The sequence below is a fragment of the Sarcophilus harrisii genome, chromosome 5, assembly GCF_902635505.1.
Source record: "Sarcophilus harrisii chromosome 5, mSarHar1.11, whole genome shotgun sequence".
Taxonomy (NCBI): Eukaryota; Metazoa; Chordata; class Mammalia; order Dasyuromorphia; family Dasyuridae; genus Sarcophilus; species Sarcophilus harrisii.
Genome location: NC_045430.1, coordinates 238,969,057 through 238,987,867, shown reverse-complemented (window position 1 = coordinate 238,987,867; position 18,811 = coordinate 238,969,057). Strand labels below are relative to the sequence as shown.

General features: G+C 38.7%; 1 protein-coding gene across 1 annotated transcript in view; it reads right to left on the bottom strand.

Annotated features, from left to right (window-relative positions):
- Window positions 1–18,811, bottom strand: part of FAM171A1 (family with sequence similarity 171 member A1) — a 176,181-nt gene that overhangs the window by 63,268 nt on the left and 94,102 nt on the right. The window contains exons 2-3 of the mRNA XM_031939926.1: window positions 17,677–17,904; window positions 6,749–6,841 (exon numbers count right to left, since the gene is read on the bottom strand). Of these exons, the coding sequence (XP_031795786.1) occupies window positions 6,749–6,841; window positions 17,677–17,904 (321 nt within the window). The remainder of the gene's footprint in view (window positions 1–6,748; window positions 6,842–17,676; window positions 17,905–18,811) is intronic.

Sequence of the window (18,811 nt, the reverse complement as noted above, 5' to 3'; positions counted from 1 at the left end):
TCTTGTTCTTCTCTACCATCCACATTGCTTCCCTCCCTTGAAATGCCATCCTTTTTTTCTGCTTATCCAAATCTTAGCCAGTTTTCAAGTTCCCGGTCAAGACCTTCTTTCTCCACAAAGGATTCTTTAGGAATAAAAGTGAAACAATACCTTAAAGCTTAAGACCAAAGGGTCATTGGTTTGGAGTTGGAAGGAAATCCAGAGCTTATCTAGTTTAATCCTCTTGTTTTACAGATGGGAAAGTTGAAGTCCAGGGAGGTTATCCAACTTGTAGTGTGTCACATAATTCATTAAACAGAGGAGCAAGGATTTAAGCCCAATATAGTGCTCCAAATGCAGCATAATTTCCCCAGTACCGGAACACTTATCACCAAGGATCTTTGCAAATACCATTTCATTTGCCTCTTCCCACCTTGTCTGCTCAATGTTGCTTCAGGTTTTGCCTTGTAGGGTCAAAGAGTTAGAGACATTTCCTCTCTCTTCTGTGACAGCTCCTCCAATGTGGTCACAGTCACCACATTCCCTGCAGGTGAAACATCCCCAATATCTTCCCTGGAAATCATGTCACTTCCACCTCCCAACATCATTCCTATTCATTCCCTTCTCTGGCCTCCCAGAGTCACCATCCACATTGAGGTCAGCATTGCCTCCTTCCAGGACTCTGACCTCTGCATTCATCCATCCTCCTGTCACCATTCACAAAGGTAGGGCCACTGTATGAGCCCGACCTCAGTGTGCTTCTCAAGGCCAGGGATTTCCCATTGCTTTGAGCATAAATTCCATTTAAAATCTTCCTTAATCCGGCTCCAGCCTCCCTTCATATAACTTTTCCTCATGTGCTCTGGGATTTAGCCAAACAGGCTCACTTGCTGTCTTCTGTACAGGACATTTCCATTTCTCCACACCTGGGATGCTCTTCCTCCTTATCTCTTAGAATCCCTGGTTCTCCTTCAAAGGCTCAGCTGAAGTGCTGTCTCTTATATAAAGCCTTTCTTGATTCTTCAAAGCCATTCTCCCCCACCTGGAATTTCTTAATGCACACAGAGGCACAAAATCATGTTTGTGTGCTTGTACACACATATGTATAGGTACAGAAATACATGCATATGTGCCTGCATAATGTGTACATAAAGTGTATATATATAGACATACATACACATATATTCATGCATGTATATTGATGGTTTTGCACAAATCTGCCTCACTTAAAATCCAATTCATGCATAAGTCATCATCTTGTAATGTCACTTATTATCTTCAAAAAATAAGAATATATAAATAGAAGCATATACCTATAAAGCTACATAAATATGCTTATATATTTGTATACATATATATAATCTGTATATATGTATACACATATACATCTGTACACATATATTTATATATATAATATACATCTGTATGTATGTAGATGGTTCCCTGTCCCTCCCCTGTGTGTGTATATATAATTTAATTACCTATGTACATACTGATTTCCCCCACTGGAATATGTACTTCTTTAAGGCAAGGACTATTTTGTTTTAGATTTATGAAGTATGACTTAAAATGTAGGTATGATTATCTCATGGCTAGATATGAAGTGCACCTATCAAGAACATGCAAAAAGGTGTTTGTCTTGAAACTTTAAAGTTCTTTGGATTAAGTTTGTGACTGAAAAAGAAAAAGGAGGAAGATAATGACAGATCAAGCTAGGTCTCATGAAGTGCCTATGACACTCCCCTGAGATTCCTGAAACACAAAATCTATAAGAGACACTTGCTGACTAGCCCGTGGTCTCAGGGAGCAGAGCCCAAATGCAAAAGTCCCAGTATAAAGGGATGTAAGGAAGCAGCTCAGCTCTTCCAGGCATTGGATGAAGAACAGGAGCTTCCTGACTGGAATGAGTCCAGCTCTGAGAGGGTGAGACTTCCTCAAAAGAGACAGGTTAATTAAAAGAGGAGGCAGAGTTGCAGTGTATATTAGAAGGCCACTCCTATGAGGAAATCTGGGATGGAGGAGGGAAGCTCCTGTGAGGAAATCTGGGGACGAAGGGGGGAAATGCTTGTGAGGAAATTTGGGGATGGAGAGGGGAAGCTCCTGTGAGGAAATGTGGGATGGAGGGGGCAAGCTCCTGTGAGGAAATCTGGAATGGAGGGGAGAAGCTCTTGAGAGGAAATTTGGGGATGGAGAGGGGAAGCTCCTGTGAGGAAATCTGGGGGCGAAGGGGGGAAGCTCTTGAGAGGAAATTTGGGGATGGAGAGGGGAAGCTCCTGTGAGGAAATCTGGGGGAGGGGGCAAGCTCCTGTGAGGAAATCTAGGATGGAGGGGGAAAGCTCCTGTGAGGAAATGTGGGGGAGGGGGGAAGCTCTTGAGAGGAAATTTGGGGATGGAGAGGGGAAGCTCCTGTGAGGAAATCTGGGGGCGAAGGGGGGAAGCTCTTGAGAGGAAATTTGGGGATGGAGGGGGGAAGCTCCTGTAAGGAAATCTGGGGGCGAAGGGGGGAAGCTCTTGTGAGGAAATCTAGGATGGAGGGGGAAAGCTCCTGTGAGGAAATGTGGGATGGAGGGGGGAAGCTCCTGTGAGGAAATGTGGGATGGAGGGGGGAAGTCCTTGTGAGGAAATCTGGGATGGAGGGGGGAAGCTCCTGTGAGGAAATCTGGGATGGAGGGGGGAAGCTCCTGTGAGGAAATCTGGGGACGAAGGGGGGAAGCTCTTGTGAGGAAATTTGGGGATGGAGAGGGGAAGCTCCTGTGAGGAAATCTGGGGGCGAAGGGGGGAAGCTCTTGAGAGGAAATTTGGGGATGGAGAGGGGAAGCTCCTGTGAGGAAATATGGGATGGAGGGGGCAAGCTCCTGTGAGGAAATCTAGGATGGAGGGGGAAAGCTCCTGTGAGGAAATGTGGGATGGAGAGGGGAAGCTCCTGTGAGGAAATCTGGGATGGAGGGGGGAAGCTCCTGTGAGGAAATCTGGGATGGAGGGGGGAAGCTCCTGTGAGGAAATCTGGGATGGAGGGGGGGAGCTCCTGTGAGGAAATCTGGGGACGGAGAGGGGAAGCATAGTGGAGGGTGTTTGGGCAAAGATAAACACAAAGAGGAAGGTGATGTTGTCATTAGAGGCCTGAAGGCACAAGATAGTAAGAATGGGGCAGACATGGAAGGGGCCTTCAAGCAACCAGATGTCTGCAGGAGCCCACTCTCTGCTGAAAGCACATTGGTTACAATTTTCCTGACTTGCTTTGTGCTTTAAAAGGTGGATGAACTGATTCCTGAAAGAGATAGGAACGCTGTTGGTATAATCATTTACATTCTTTTATAATCTGAGGAGAGAAAAGTTAGGGATGAATTGACTAAATTTGGGAGAAGAGATTCTAAGTCAGAGAAAAAGAGAGAGGTCTCTGTGGCCTAAAAAAGCAGGCCAGGAAGGGGAGGAGCTCTCAAGAGAAACAATTCAAAAGGGATGAGGAGGAAAAGAATTGTTGAAAGAGAAAAAGAGAGGAAGAGGGGTTAGAAGGGAGAAAGACTGAAAAAGAGAAAGGGGAAGGGAAGGAGGGAGGAAGAGAGAGAAAGAGGGAGGGAGAGAGGAAGAGAGTGAAGGAGGGAGGGAGGAAGAGGGAGAAGGAAGGAAGAAGAGAGAAAAGGGAGGGAAAAGAGGAAGAAAGAGGAAGAAAGAGAAAGAAAGAAAATGAGGGAGAGAGACAGAAAAAGAGAAGGGAAGGGAAGGGAGACAGAGACACACACACACAGACAGAGACACAAAGAAACAGGGAGGAGAGAAAGACAATGAAACAGAGAGTTGGGGAGAAAGGGAGGAAAGGAGGAAGGCAGAGAAAGATAAAAAGAGAGAATGAGAGCAAGAGAGGATGAACAAGCAACTTACTCCTTGGCTGAAACTAGAAAGATGTACAAGGATGGAAGCAAAGGCAAGTGTTGATAAATGAATACAAAAGCATTATCCAGTGTGAGGGGTAATAATTTTCAGAATGAACTAAGGAAAATTCGGAAATCTACAGACCATAACTATGCTATTATTGTTTTCTCTAAATATATTGGAGAAAAGAGGAATATCAAAGAAGAGGCAGGGCTGCTGTCTGAGGTAGATGTGATTCTGATAACTAAAGCCAGAGAGAAGTCAATGTTACCCAACTGTTTCTTTCCTTCCAATTTCTGTGCCAAGGACAGCGATCAAGGTGATGCAGTGGCTAGAGAGTAAGGTCAGGAATCAGGAAGATCTGAGTTCAAATTTGGTCTCAGGCACTTCCTAACTGTGTGACCCTGGGCAAGTCACTTTATTCTGTTTGCCTCAGTTTCCTCATCTATAAAATGGGAATAATAATAGCATCTATCTCTCAGGGTTGATGTGGGGATTGAATGAAATAATAATTGTAAAGCACATGCCTGGCACATATAAGTGCTATATAAATGTTAGTAATCACTATAATAATTATTATCTTTGTGCTGAGAATGGTTCATTGAGAATTGATGCCCGAGATAAACAGGGATAAATATATATGTCTATATCTATATCTGTATATATATAATATACACACACATACATATCTATCTACATACTTTAAAGGATACAGGTTTTTGTATACATTATTCTATTTTTAAAATTTTAGTACTATTTTATTTTTCCAATTACATATAGTTTTCAACATTCCTCTTTTTATAGATTTTGAGTTCAGTTTTTTTCTCCCTCCTTTCCCAAGACAGCAAGTAATTTGATATAGGTTACACATGTACAATCATTTTAAACATCATATTTCTATATTAGTCATGTTGTGAAAGAAAAATCAGAACAAAAGGGGAAAACCATAAGCAAGAAAAAACAAACTTCCCCCGAAAAGATGAAAATAGTATGCTTTGATCTACATTTAGACTCCATAGTTCTTTCTCTGGGTGTGAATGGAATTTTCTTTCCCAAATCTATTGGAATTGTCTTGGATCAATGTATTGCTAAAAAGATCTAAGTCTGTCATAGTTGATCAACACATAATCGTGCTTAAACAGGGCTATTTTAAGGGAGTATCCATCTGTGCTTGATGAGTTCATATTAACAGGCCCAGATAACAATAATAGCAATAGCTAGAATTTATGTAGCACTTTAAGGTTTGAAAAATGATTTACAAATATTATCTTTTATTCTTCACAACAATCCTGGGAGGTGGGTACCATTATTATCACCATTTTATGGTTAAGTGACTTGTCCAGGGTCACTGTCTAAGCTAAATTAGAACTCGGTCTTCTTGACTCCAAGTGTAGCACTCTATCTACTGAGCCACCAGCTGCCTAGAGATACTATCTCTTCTGCTATGAATAAAAACTAGCAGGCATAGGGCATTTTATATTATTATATCCATCCATCCATTCATCCATCCATCCATCCATCCATCCATCCATGTTTTAAAGTACACTAGGTTAAGAACTCCTGTTCTAGTGATAAAAACCAGAGGTAATGGGGTGGAAGTTGTGAAATAATAAATTAGGAAACATAACTAAAGTTCTGTCATAGTAGAACAAGCTGCCTTAGAGAAAAACAGATTCTTTCATCAGGGTTCTCCCATTCAACCTTGGATGGCTTTTGATCCCTTGTTGTAAAGGGTTAAGTAGGGGCTAGACTCGATGGCCCCTGAGGTCCCTTACAGCTCTGTGACTCTGTCATTCTGTGACGACAAAGATTTATGGTAGAAATGACCATGACATAGGCAAGGGGCACAGTGTCACATCCAGATGTTTTCTGTATAAAACAACAGAAATTACATTCAAAATAACAACATCAGCTAACATGACATAAAACAGAATGTTTCTTAATTGAAAATTAGGAATCAGAAAGTATGATTCTCAGTTTACATGGTACACATAAAAGAAAACCCTCTCTCCAGATCAGAGTATTCTTTACCCAGAAACACGCTTACTTCTCCCACCTTTGGTGAGGATTTCCTGTCATAGCCAAGGACAAGGCAGTGAAACTCTTTATTTAGTTTCCATGTGTGTATAATAAAGAATGAAAAAGGATACGTTAAATATTTGCAGGCACTATTGTTTAGTCAAAAGGGTTTTTTGAAATGACTGGAAATGGTGTTTATTTACTGAAGGCTGAGAAAAGAATGCTGCTCGTCAGTCACTCAACATTATAAAGTCCCTAGTATGTGCCAGGAACTGGCTAAGTTCAAGAGATGCAAAGAAAGGAATAAAACCATTCTTGCCCTCAAGGAGTTCACAATTTAACAGGGAAACATGCAAACAACTGTGTTTAAAAAAAAAGTTTATCTTTCAAAATGTATATGACAAACCATTCTATTATTTGTGCCCAGAAAACTTCCATATAGGGTCACGAAGAGTTAGGTATAACTGAAATGACTGGACAACAACAAAAACAGGATAATCTGGACTTCATTAGCAGAGGAAAAGATACTAACTGACATAAGTAGTAATGAGAACTCTCAGACTAATGAGAGGGTCTTTCACACTGAGATATACTTAAAGCAGGCCAGTCAATCAGCAGAGATTCCCCAGGCTATAGAAAAACTACTGGGGCCTAAAAGAAATCCATTCAAGGCCAATTAATATCAACAATTTAACTATTCTTTTTTTGCCAGTAGTTACTATATGTCTTGGCCACTGGCAAGGCTGAAGTAAATGAAATAAATGCAAGTTGCTACTTGTAAAGTAAAATTTTAAAATATTAGTAATTGAAGCTATACTCTATAATTGTTCTTTTTTTTTTTAATCAAAAAAAGTAGAGATGCCATATATACTAAATGTACCTTGAAATCCTGAGACTATCTGGACGACATCTTCATAAACCATTAGAGTAGCGGATCGTTCAGGGAGCAGGCCGAGGCTTAGAGAAGAAAACACTGAGGAAGGGAAAAAAATGGGGTTGTGAGTTTTAGCATCTAAATTAAACCACAACAATAATTATAGAAATATGTATAGAAGAATTGCACATGTTTAACATATATTAGCTTATTTGCCATCTAAGGGAGGAGATGGGGAGAAGGGGAGGATATTTCAAACACAAGGTTTTGCAAGGATCAATAATGAAAAATTATCCATGCATATGTTTTGAAAATAAAAAGCTTTATTAAAATTGAGCAAGAAAAATAAATTAAACTACAGATCAATCAGTCAATTAACCATTATTAAATGCTAGGAACTGGGAATACAAAGATGTAAAATGAAATAATCTAGACACATAAGGAACTTACAGGAAGATCAGTCAATAAACATTTATTGAGCACCTATTGTGTGCCAATATGCTGAGTGCTGAAGATAGAGAGGAAGATAATAAAAGAGAGATCCTGTTCTCAAGGAGCTTACTGAATCATGGCAGAAAATTTTTAGTTCTATTCTGATTTGGAAACAGCAAATGCCTATGAAAATTCCAGGAAGAGTATCACAAGAAATGAATATGTTGGCCAGAATTTAAAAAAGATGAGGAAGAAGTCCAAGTAAGCTGACTGTGTGCTCCCAGAGCAGAGGCGTGGAAAGTCATTAGTCATATGTAGATGAAACCTTCAGGAAATGGTTCTTTTTCATTTTTACTAATAGACTGCTCCTAGTAGTTTTTGGAGAAAAGATTCATTCTCTCTCCTAGTTCAAATTTGTCCTCACTCACAAGTTGTGTATCTCATGCAAATCCTTTAACCCTGCTTGCCTCTGTTTCCTTATCGGTAAAATGAAATGGAGAAGGAAATGACTAACTATTCTAATATCTCTGCCAAGAGAACCCTAAATGAGGTCACAAAGGGCCTGAAATGACTGAAAAACAACATTGCTATTTGTTTTTTTTTCCTTGACAAAGAATATTTCATCTTTTTTTTTTTTTTTTTTTTTTGAGGCAACTGGGATTAAGTGACTTGCCCAAAGTCACACAACTCATAAGTGCTAAGTGTCTGAGATCATATTTGAAATCAGGTCCCCTGACTCTGGTGCTCCATCTAGCTGCCCCAAAACATTTCATCTTTTAAAACAAGGTCTACCTGCCTGAAATTAATTCACTTAGTTGTGTTCTATGGACTCTCTTGAGATTCTGCCCTGATCATTTTCTTTATAGCTGAGTTCTGCCCTTGTATAATATGGCACCTGCCTCTCTCTCTCTCTCTCTCTCTCTCTCTCTCTCTCTCTCTCTCTCTCTCTCTCTCTGTCTGTCTGTGTCTCTCTTCTCTCTCTCTCTCTCTCTCTCTCTCTCTGTCTTCTCTCTCTCTCTCTCTTTCTTTCTCTCTCTTTCTTTCTTTCTCTGTCTCTCTCTGTCTTCTCTGTCTTTCTTTCTCTCTCTCTCTTTGTCTCTCTTTCTTTCTCTGTCTGTCTCTCTCTCTCTCTCTCTCTCTCTCTCTGTCTCTCTTTCTCTCTCTCTCCCCCTTTCTCTCTCTCTCTGTCTCTTTCTTTCTCTCTCTCTGTCTTCTCTGTCTTTCTCTCTCTGTCTCTCTCTCTCTCTCTCTTTCTCTGTCTCTTTCTTTCTCTCTCTCTCTCTCTCTCTCTCTCTCTCTCTCTCTCTCTCTCTCTCTGTCTTTCTCTTTCTCTGTCTCTCTCTGTCTCTCTCTCTCCCCTTTCTCTTTCTCTCTCCCTCCTTCCCTTCCCCCTCTCTCCCCCCTCCCTCTTTAAAAAAGACAAACAAGGACAGTTATACAGTATAGCTTTAATTATTAATATTTTACTTTAAAAGCACAAATATATATGACTAGAGATATATCAGTTATGATATATAGTTGCAAATACATCTTTTTTTGGCAGGGAGAATAAACTTGCAAATTACCTGGAATAAGAAACTCCTACTATGAAAACTCCCTCTATGTATACATAATGAAAACTTGTTTGTAGGTAACAGTCTTTTTTTTTTTTTATTTAATAGCCTTTTATTTATAGGATATATACATGGGTAACTTTACAGCATTAACAACTGCCAAACCTCTTGTTCCAATTTTTCACCTCTTACCCCCCCCCCCCCTAAATGGCAGGATGACCAGTAGATGTTAAATATATTAAAATATAACTTAGATTGTAGGTAACAGTCTTAGGGAACTAAGAGGTTAAGTGACTTGCCCACTAAACCCCACTAGTGTCAGGGAAAGTCCCTGAAATCTGCTCTGACATTAACCCTATATAATGATCAACAAACCATCAAATCACTCTAAGACTAAACAGAGTATAGACATAGCCCAGTATCGTGGAAGGAAGGTTAGCCCAGGAGGCAGCACATCTAGGCTCAAGCTCCATCTCTGCCCCTAAACAGGTGTGCCTCGGTCATATTAAATGACTTCCTCTCTCCCCCAGCTAATCTGTCAAAAAAGGAGGGTTATATTAAATAACCTGTTCTCTACTGTTCCTTTGGGTTTTTAGCAATGCTTATTATCAAACCAAAATAAAAACACAATCATTTTCAATTTGTCTTTGACTCATCCAGCTCAGAGATTGCCAATTAAGACAGACAAAAATAATATGGACTCATAAAGGAATACAGGATCCTTGAAAATGGCAGAGATATTTTTTTGAATGAAACAACTAAGTGTGAAAGAGCCCATGTTCTTCAGAATTAGTTAAAAAAAATTAAACAAAAAGAAGAAAGTCTGTTTTTGAAGATAGACTCCAGACCACAGTTTTCAAAGTTCAGATTACACTATCTGGGACAGTCGGCCTAAAAAGTGATCTCACTAAGCCGGCTCCCGTCTCTGGTGAAGATAAAGCTTTTTATGATGTCTCCCCTTATTTCTTCCACTCCCAGGAAGGAAAAACTCTGCGCTGGTGTTTGCTCGCTAAGTAAGGGGTGAGGAGAGAAATCCAGCTCAAAAAGTACTTGCTAAGAATGTCTTGTTTTGTGTATATACTGGAAAGAACTCTTCTTAAATTATAAACACAAAAAACATGCCCTTTTGGGAAGGACTCATGGAACTCTGAAACAGGAAAGCTGCTGTTAATTCCACAGCTCTGCAGAATTTGTGTAACCGGCAAGACAACAAGCATTTATTAAGTGCTTACTGTGTGCCAGGCACTGTGCTAAGTTCAACCAGTCTGTTTCAGCACCAACAGCTCTTGTTCATATTCCAAACAAAGGGCTGACTATTGTGAAGGAGCAAGCTGGAAAAAATGTAATGTGACTATTGTCTGATTCAGTGGGGAGAAAGGAGATTAGGGAAATAGTTTCCTTTTTCTTCCGGCATTTGTGAGGGCTGTATCCAAAGGGAATGTAATACAAGCAGCCTGGGCTACTGTCCTTCAACCGGCTCAGGCAGAACCCAAAGCACCTTTGAACTTCCCTTGGGGGACGCTTCCACAGTTATTTCTTGGCTTAAAAAAACAAAGGGCTGAGATTTTATTCCCGAGACAAAATCCAATTTGGTGACTGAGAATAAAACCAAATTCTTGCAGGCCAGGGCCGAAGGGAACATGTCTCTAAGCATCTGGCAGCTCCTAAATAACAGATGTCCTTTATATAGAAGCGCCTCGGGAGCTCCCTGATCCCTCCAACTGCAAGCTTCTCTCCTGCTTTTCCTGGATCTTTCAGACCCTGGTTTTCGCCCTGGTCACCATATTGCCTGTTGCCATCACCCTTCCCCGAGCCCTGGTCCTCTTCTGTTCTGTAGAAGCTGCAGTGGTGGGATGAGCTGGTGGGAAGGAATAAAGGGAACCTGTCCCCCTGCCCTCACCCTTGACTTTGTTTCTCATTCCATTGTGAGCTTCCCAAAAAGGCATTTTTTTGTATTTATAGTTTAAGAAAAGCTCTTTTCAGTATATATACAAAACAGTCAGGCCAAGGGAAAGAGAAGAAAGTAGGAAAAGAACAGAGAGAGGAAAAACTCAGTGCAGATCCTCAATACTGCCCACATGACCCCTCCAGAGTTCTCAGAGTTCATCCTTGCCCCATGGCCTTTATCATGCACTCAATCAAAAAGCATTTCAGAAGGGCCTGCCACATGGCGGGCACTGAGTGGACACAAGACAAAAATCTAACACTTGTCCTTTATTGGAATTTATCAGTGAATAAATCAATCAAAAATTCTGTGCCAGGCACCATGCTAGGTGTTAGACAGAGACAAAAATAAAGCTCTCTCTGCTCTCCAGGAGGTATGTTATGGGAAAAGGCATATATGAGTATATATACAACAGATACAGGAGAAATACAAAAGAAATAGAGGTTAGTTAAATACAAGGTGGGCATCTAGGTGGCTCAGTGAATTTTATATGAGGCTTGGAGTCAGGAAGACCTGAGTTCAAATCTGACCTCAGGAACTTACTAGCTGTGTAGCCCTGAGCAAGTCATTTACTTTATTTGCCTCAGTTTCCTCATCTGTAAAATGAGCTAGAGAGGAAAATGATGAGCTTTTCCAGTATCTTCGCTAAGAAAACCCCAACAAGGGGTCATGAAGAGTAGAATACAACTGAACAATAAAAACAACAATAAAATACAAGCTATTTCTTCTTATCTTGCTACTATTGATAATCCCCATTAAGCATTTAACCACCGTCTATCCTTGTTCCCAATAAATTAATCAACAAACATTTAGTGAGCATTTAGGATGTGCCAGGTACTGTGCTAAGAATTACAGAAAGACAAATATGAAACAATCCCCAACCTTCAGGAATTTGTATTAATGAGGAAGATAATATTGTAGTGTGATATAGCAAAGACAGTGTGAAACTTGGGGGAGTGCTGGGAGTCTGGAATTAGGAAGACTTGAGTTCAAATTCAGCTTCAGATACTTATCATCTGTGTAACCTATTTATCTCAGTTAACTCGTCTATAAAATGAGCTGGAGAAAATGAAATACCACTTCATTATCTTTGCCATGAAAATCCCAACTGGGGTCACAAAGAATCAGATGCGAGTGAAATGACTGAAGGACATCAAAGAATAAATTAGAAATCATAAATTAAATAAATCATAAATAAATTAGAAATAGTAAGACATGAGCACTAAAGGGATTTTCACTAGGACTTGTAGGAAACAAGAGAAAACAGGAAGTGGTGATGAGGAGGGAGAGAATTCCAGGCAGAGGGGACAGCTTGTAAAAATGCAGAGTTGAGATGGAGTATCCTGTATGAGCAACCACAAGCAGGCCTTGCCCCTAGATCACAAATTCTATGGGGATAAAGAGATTATAAGAAGACTGGAAAGATTGGAGGGGATGAGCTTACGAGGGCTTTGGATTTCAAACTCTCTTTGGTTTTATATTTAATCCTGGAGGTGATGGGGAGCTATAGAGTTTACTGAATGCAGATGTGTATGACTTAATCAAATCTGTACTTTAGGAAGATTAATTTGACAGCTGAAAGGAGGATGGATTGTGATGGAGAGGCTGTTCAACAGGTGATAATTAGTACAGGTGTGAACTGACAAGGTCCTGCATCAGGTGACAGCAGCAGCAGAGGGGAGAAGGTAGCACATATACAGAGAAATGTCAAAGATAAAATTGACAAAACTTCCCAGGAGACTGGATGTGACAGGGTGAAAGAAAATGAGAAGTTGAAGGGTTGATATTTATGTTGCAAGACTTGAGTGATTGGGAGGAGAGCGGTGATTTCAACAGTAATAAGAAAATTCAGAAAAGAGGGGGAAACTTCTTGAATAAAGACAGGTGCAGTTTTGGACTTGCTGAATTTAAAATGCTTGCAAGGACATTCAGTTTGAGATGTCCAATATGGCTTGAGATGAGATATGAGTCTGGAGATGAGCAAAAAGCTAAGGGCTGGATGACTAGATCTAAGAATCATCAGGACAGTGATGAGAATCAATCAGTGGAAGCCAATGAAATCATCCAGAAAAGTCAAACAGAAGTAGGGAGAAGTGGGGAGAGCTTTGAGGGGTACTCACTGTTAGTAGCTAACAAAGTAAACTAAGAAAGAGTGGTCAGAAAGGTAGGAGGACACAAGGCAGAGCACTGTCACCAAAACCTAGAGAGAAGAGTGTGTGAGTATATTAAGCAGTAATTAACAGAGGCAGAGAGCACATAGAGGCCAAGAAGGATGGGAATTAAAAAAGATCAATGGATTTGGCAATTAAGAGATCGTTGGTAACTTTGGAGAAAATAGTTTCAGTGGAAGGATAAGGATAGAACCCAGATTGTAAAGAGTTTAAGACAGCAAAATGCAAGGAAATGGAGGTACCACTTAGAGACAGCCTTTTCAAGGAGGTTAGCCATGGAAGGGAGGAAAGATAAAGGACATAGCTAGGGGGAAAGAATGGAGACATTGATTGAAGAGAGTCTTCCCAAGGAGTTTAATCATGAAAAAAGAGTTACGGGGGATGATGGATTAAGTAGGAGCTTATTTTTAGGAAGAGGGAGACACGAGTATGTTTGCAGGCAGTAGAAAAGCAACCAGTGGGTAGGATGACAGTGACAACAAGTGAGAGAACTGAATGATAGAGGGGGCATTCTGCTGGAAAAGACAGGATAGAATCAATGGGAAAAAAATTCAATAAGAGAGAGGCATTTCAAGCATTTCTACAAAAAGAGGGAAATGATGGATTGCATGCTGTGAAAGGAACCCAGGCATTGGGAATATAAAAAGGTAAGAAAATAAGAGTAATGGTTTACTCTCAAGTAATAAACTAATTACCCCAGATTAAAATGGAAAATTTAACCTAGAAAGAGAAAGATACACATGGGGTTAAAAATAATGATTATAACAAACAAATCACAATAAACCAAAAGATCAAAAGAGGGACCATTGACAAATTTTTCTAAAAATACACAAGGAGCCTAATGGCAAGGACAGAACTTAAATAAAAGTGATAGTGGAAGTCTAGATAGTGGTTAGAATATCACAGAAGTCTTTTTGCAGGAATTGGAGGCAGCTCTCTGCTGTACTGCCCATGGTTGGAGCTGGATCACAGTCTTTGGGCTGCAGTTCCAGGATGAAAAGGAGCACTGGCACACCAGAGCTTGGAGCCATAGGAGAACAGGGACCTTGATCCTAATCATGACATAAGTCAATAACTTGGTAAAGGAGGCACAAAAAATACTGAATAAAATAACACCTCAAAAAAACCCCATGATAGTACAAATGGAAGAAGATATACAAAAATTTACTGAAGAGAATGCCTTAAAAAGCAGTATTGGCCACGTGGAAAAAAGAGGTAAAAAAATTACTGAGTTTTAAAAAGTAGAAATGGCCAAATATTAAAGGCAGTACAAAAGCTCAATGAAGAAAATAATTCCTTAAAAATCCTAATTGGGCACATGGAAGCTGCTATTGACTCCATGAGATACCAAAATATAAAAAAAAAGAATGAAAAACTGGAAGAAAATGTGAAATATCTCTTTGGAAAAACAACTGACCTGGAAAATGGATCAAGAAGTAACTTTAAGAATTTTTATGAACTACTAGACTACTTGGAAAGACAATATTTTTTTTTTTAAAAAAGCTTAGACATTATATTTCAAGAAATTATTTAGGAAAATTACACTTGATACCCTGCTACCAGAGGGTAAAATAAAAACTGAAAGAAATACAAATTACCCACTGAGGCTCCAAATAAAAATTCCCAGGAATATTATAGCAAAATTCCAGAGCTCCCAGATCAAGGAGAAAATACTGCAAGCAGCCAGAAAGAAATAATTCAAATACTGTGAAGCTACAATCAGGACAACATAAGACTGAGGAGTTTTTACAGTAGAAGATCAGAGGTTTTGCAATATGATATTCTGGAAGGCAAAGGAGCTAGGGTTACAACAAACAATCACCTACCCAGAAAAACAGAGTATAATTCTTCAGGGAAAAAAAAAAATGAACCTACAATGAAATAGAGGACTTTCAAGCCTTTCTGATGAAAGGGACAGAGCTGAATAGAAAATCTGACTTTCAAATACAAGACTCAAGAAAAATATTAAAAGCTAAACATGAAAGAGAAGTAAATATAGGACTCCAACTGTTTACATTCTTACAGGAGATCATCCTTGTAACTCCTAAGAATTTTATCATTATTAGGGCAGTTAGAAGTATAAACAGGTGGAAGGCATGGGTATGAGTTGGATGTGAGGGGATGATATCTAAAAATAAAATTAATAAGTGAGAAAGAGGGATGAATGCACTGGGAGAAAGGGGAAGGAATAATTAGAAGGGATAAAGTTATCTCATAAAAGGGGCAGGAAAGAACTTTTACAGTGGGTGGGGGGAATAGGGGAACAGAGCACTTAAACCTTGCTCTTACTGGAATTGGCTCAAAGAGGGAATAACACACCTTCAGTTGGGTATAGAATTCTATTCTACCAAATAGGAAAAGTAGGAGGGGTAGGGAATAAAATAAGGGGGTTTGCTAATGAAAGGGAAGACAAATTGGGGGAAGTGGTAGTCAGAAGCAAAACATTTTTGAGGATAGACAGGGTAAAAGAAGAGAGAGTCATAAGTATAAACAAGGAGGGGAATAGAATGGAAGGAAATACACAGTAATCATAATTGTGAAAAAATGATAAAGCAAATTTCTCTGATAAAGGCTTCATTTCTCAAATATACAATTAAGTCAAATTTGTAAAAGAGCCATTTTTTAATCGATAAATAGTCAAAAGACATGAAGAGGCAGTTTTCAGATGAAGTAATCAACTTTATCTATACTCATATGAAAAAGTGCTCTAAAATATTACTGATTAGAGAAATGCAAGTTAAAACAACTCTAAGGTATCACCCAACATCTAGTAGATTGGCTAATATGACAGAAAAAATGACAAATATCAGAGGGGATGTGGGAAAATTGAGACACTAATGCATTGCTGGTAAAGTTGTAAACTGATTCAACCATTCTGGAGAGCAATTTGGAACTAAGCCTAAAGGATTATAAAATCATGAATTCCCTTTGACAAAATAATACTACTACTAGGTCTTCATTCCAAAGAGAGAAAAACCAAAAAGGAACAGGACTTATCTGCACACGAGTATTTATAGCAGTTCTTTTAGTGTTAGCAAAGATTTGGAAATTGAAGGGATGCCCATCAATTGGGAAACAACAGAACAAGTTGTGTGTATATGATTTTGAGGGAATACTATTCTAGTATAAGAAGTAACACCTCAAAAAAAAAAAAGAACTTGGAAAGACTTAAAGGAACTTATACAAACTGAAATGAGTGGAACTAGGAAAACACTGTATACAGTAACAGCAATAGTGTACAATGATCAACTAGGAAAGACACATCTATTTTCAGCAGTACAATGATCTAAGACAGTTCCAAAATGCTATCCATTTCCAGAAAAAGAGCTGAAGGAGTCTAAATGTAGACCAAAACATACTTTTAAAAAACCTTTTTCCTTTTTTCTCCTTTTTTTTGTTCTGTGTTTTCTTTTACAACATGCTAATATAGAAATATGTTTTGCATGACTATATAACCTGTATCAAATTCCCTGCCTTCTCAATGGGGGAAAGAAAAGAAAGAAGTTAGAAAAAGAATTTGGAACTCAAAATTTAAAAAAAAAGTTAAAAATTGTCTTTACATGTGATTGGGAAAAATAAATATTTAAAAAGAGAAAAGAAATTGCATGGAATTGAGATAGAGATTATTTTGTGCAAGTAATAGTGAGGAGGCCAGTGTCACTCGATTGTAGAATACATGGAGGGAATAAAAAGGAAGAGAGTTGAATAAGAAGATATATATGATATACCCCAAACAAGTCAATGGTAAATAGTAAATGGGAAATAATTTTTATAATCTCTCAGGAAGAAGAGGGGCCTTGAAAGAAAAGATAAGGAGGGAAAGGAAAGGAAAGAAAAGGAAGGTTCTAGATTCAGTGAGGGTAAAGGGTTCTATTGAATAACATTCTCATGGAGGTACATGAGAGATTATACAGTGGCAGATGGGGATCTTAGAATGAGTATTATCTTCTGGGATTTGGTCCTCTTAAAATATTGTTTCTCAAGGAACAGCATCTTGTCACAGAAAAGGGGGAATTAGAGCTTTTTGAAGCAACTTTTACAAATTTGGAGGAGCAAAAACCCAGAAAAGAGTTTTCATGGCACATGGTGAAAAAGAAATCATCACAGAAGGGATATGGAAGTAATTCTAAACCTCTTTACCAACAAAATTAGAACCTTTATTTCTGTATTATAAAACAATTAAAATAAAAATAAATGCTACTAAATGAAGAGTTGCCTAGGTTGACATCAATAAGAATAAGAACAGAATATTTATTTAGTATGTTATGATATGCAAAAAAACCTTGGATGAAGAAATGTAGTCCAAATGAAGTCTTGAGTTAAATGATGATGGATACTTGGCAGGTTTGTTTATCAATTTATAATTTTTTTTCCTTCTGAAGGCCCACAATATTTACAAATTTAAAGCAGTGAAGGCAACAATCTGTAATTTCATTAGTATTTAGATTTTCCTCTACCAGTATAGATTGTACTCTCTTTTTAATTTAATAGATGGTCTTTGAGAATTGTCAAAAATTTAATTACCCTGTGGTCAAGGTAAACCAAGCTGGAATGGTTCTTAGACAATGGACAGACTTAGTAACCCCTTTCTGAACCATTTCCAGCTCGTTAGGACCTTCCAAAGCTTGGGATTCTATTGGCAGGACCAATACAACCCACTGTCACCTCCACAAATGAAGAAACTTAAACCAGAAGAGGACTTTAATGGAGAACAGAGCACTAAGTGCTGGTAAATATAAATTGATAAAGGTTGGTTGATGAGAAGTTGACTTCTTATTGAATTCAAATGCAATACCTTAAAAATTATACAGAATAAAGTGGAACTTAACTTACCGGGTAAGCGTATGGGTTTCCATGGTGCAGAATTTGGTACATATGCAGGCTTACTGGCTGTGACAATCAGCTGACTGCCCAACTGATACTGAAACTTGATAAAAGCTGTGCCGTCCGCTCCTGATGTTCCAGAGGCGATGGAGACCTGGTTGGTAAATATCTCGATGAAGGCTTCGTTGACTGGCTGATGGGTGCTGGCGTCGCTGATGTGGACCTTCAGTGTCACTTCTGGAGGAGAAAACATGTATGTTATTTCTCTTGAGGAAACTTCTATGGTGATTATGACACAGTGCATGATGTTGAAAATAACATCGGAAAGAAAGTTTTGCAAGCATCTAGGAAATGTAAGCTAGCAAATCTCTTCCTTCTGAAGCTTCCCCTTCCTCTGCCAAGTTCTTTCCTCTGCCAATTTTCTTCCCACAAGTCAACAAGGCCTTCCCATGGTCTCTATTATTGTCAGAAATCATCTTTACCAATATCACCCTTTCCACTCTCACCAAAAGCAGTGATTGCTTTAAGAGTGTCTACACTACACACCATCTGCTGTACTTCCCAGCAGGGTCTCCAATATATTGGCAATAGGAAAAACTTGGCCAGGATTATTAGCCAAAATGCATTCTGCTACAGAAGGGTCCAGAGTGGCTGTTAAGATTCTAAGCTAAATTGTACAATATTTCAGAGTCTGATTCTTTTTGTACAGCAAAATAACGTTTTGGTCATGTATACTTATTGTGTATCTAATTTATATTTTAATATATTTAACATCTACTGGTCATCCTGCTATCTAGGGGAGGGGGTGGGGGGGTAAGAGGTGAAAAATTGGAACAAGAAGTTTGGCAATTGTTAATGCTGTAAAGTTACCCATGTATATATCCTGTAAATTAAAGGCTATTAAAAAAAAAAAAAAGATTCTAAGCTATTTTCTTCAATGACCTTGCTAAAGAGGGATGTAAGTTATCTAGGATCCTTGTTTTAATGGCCTTGAAGACTACACTGAAAAACAATTAAAATATTTTCATATTTTATGAAATAAACTTTCATAATTTTATTATAAAATAAAAAACGAAATAATAAATCTCAGATTTCTTAAAATAATTAAGGACTTATGGAAGTTATACTCATGATTGGTACCTCC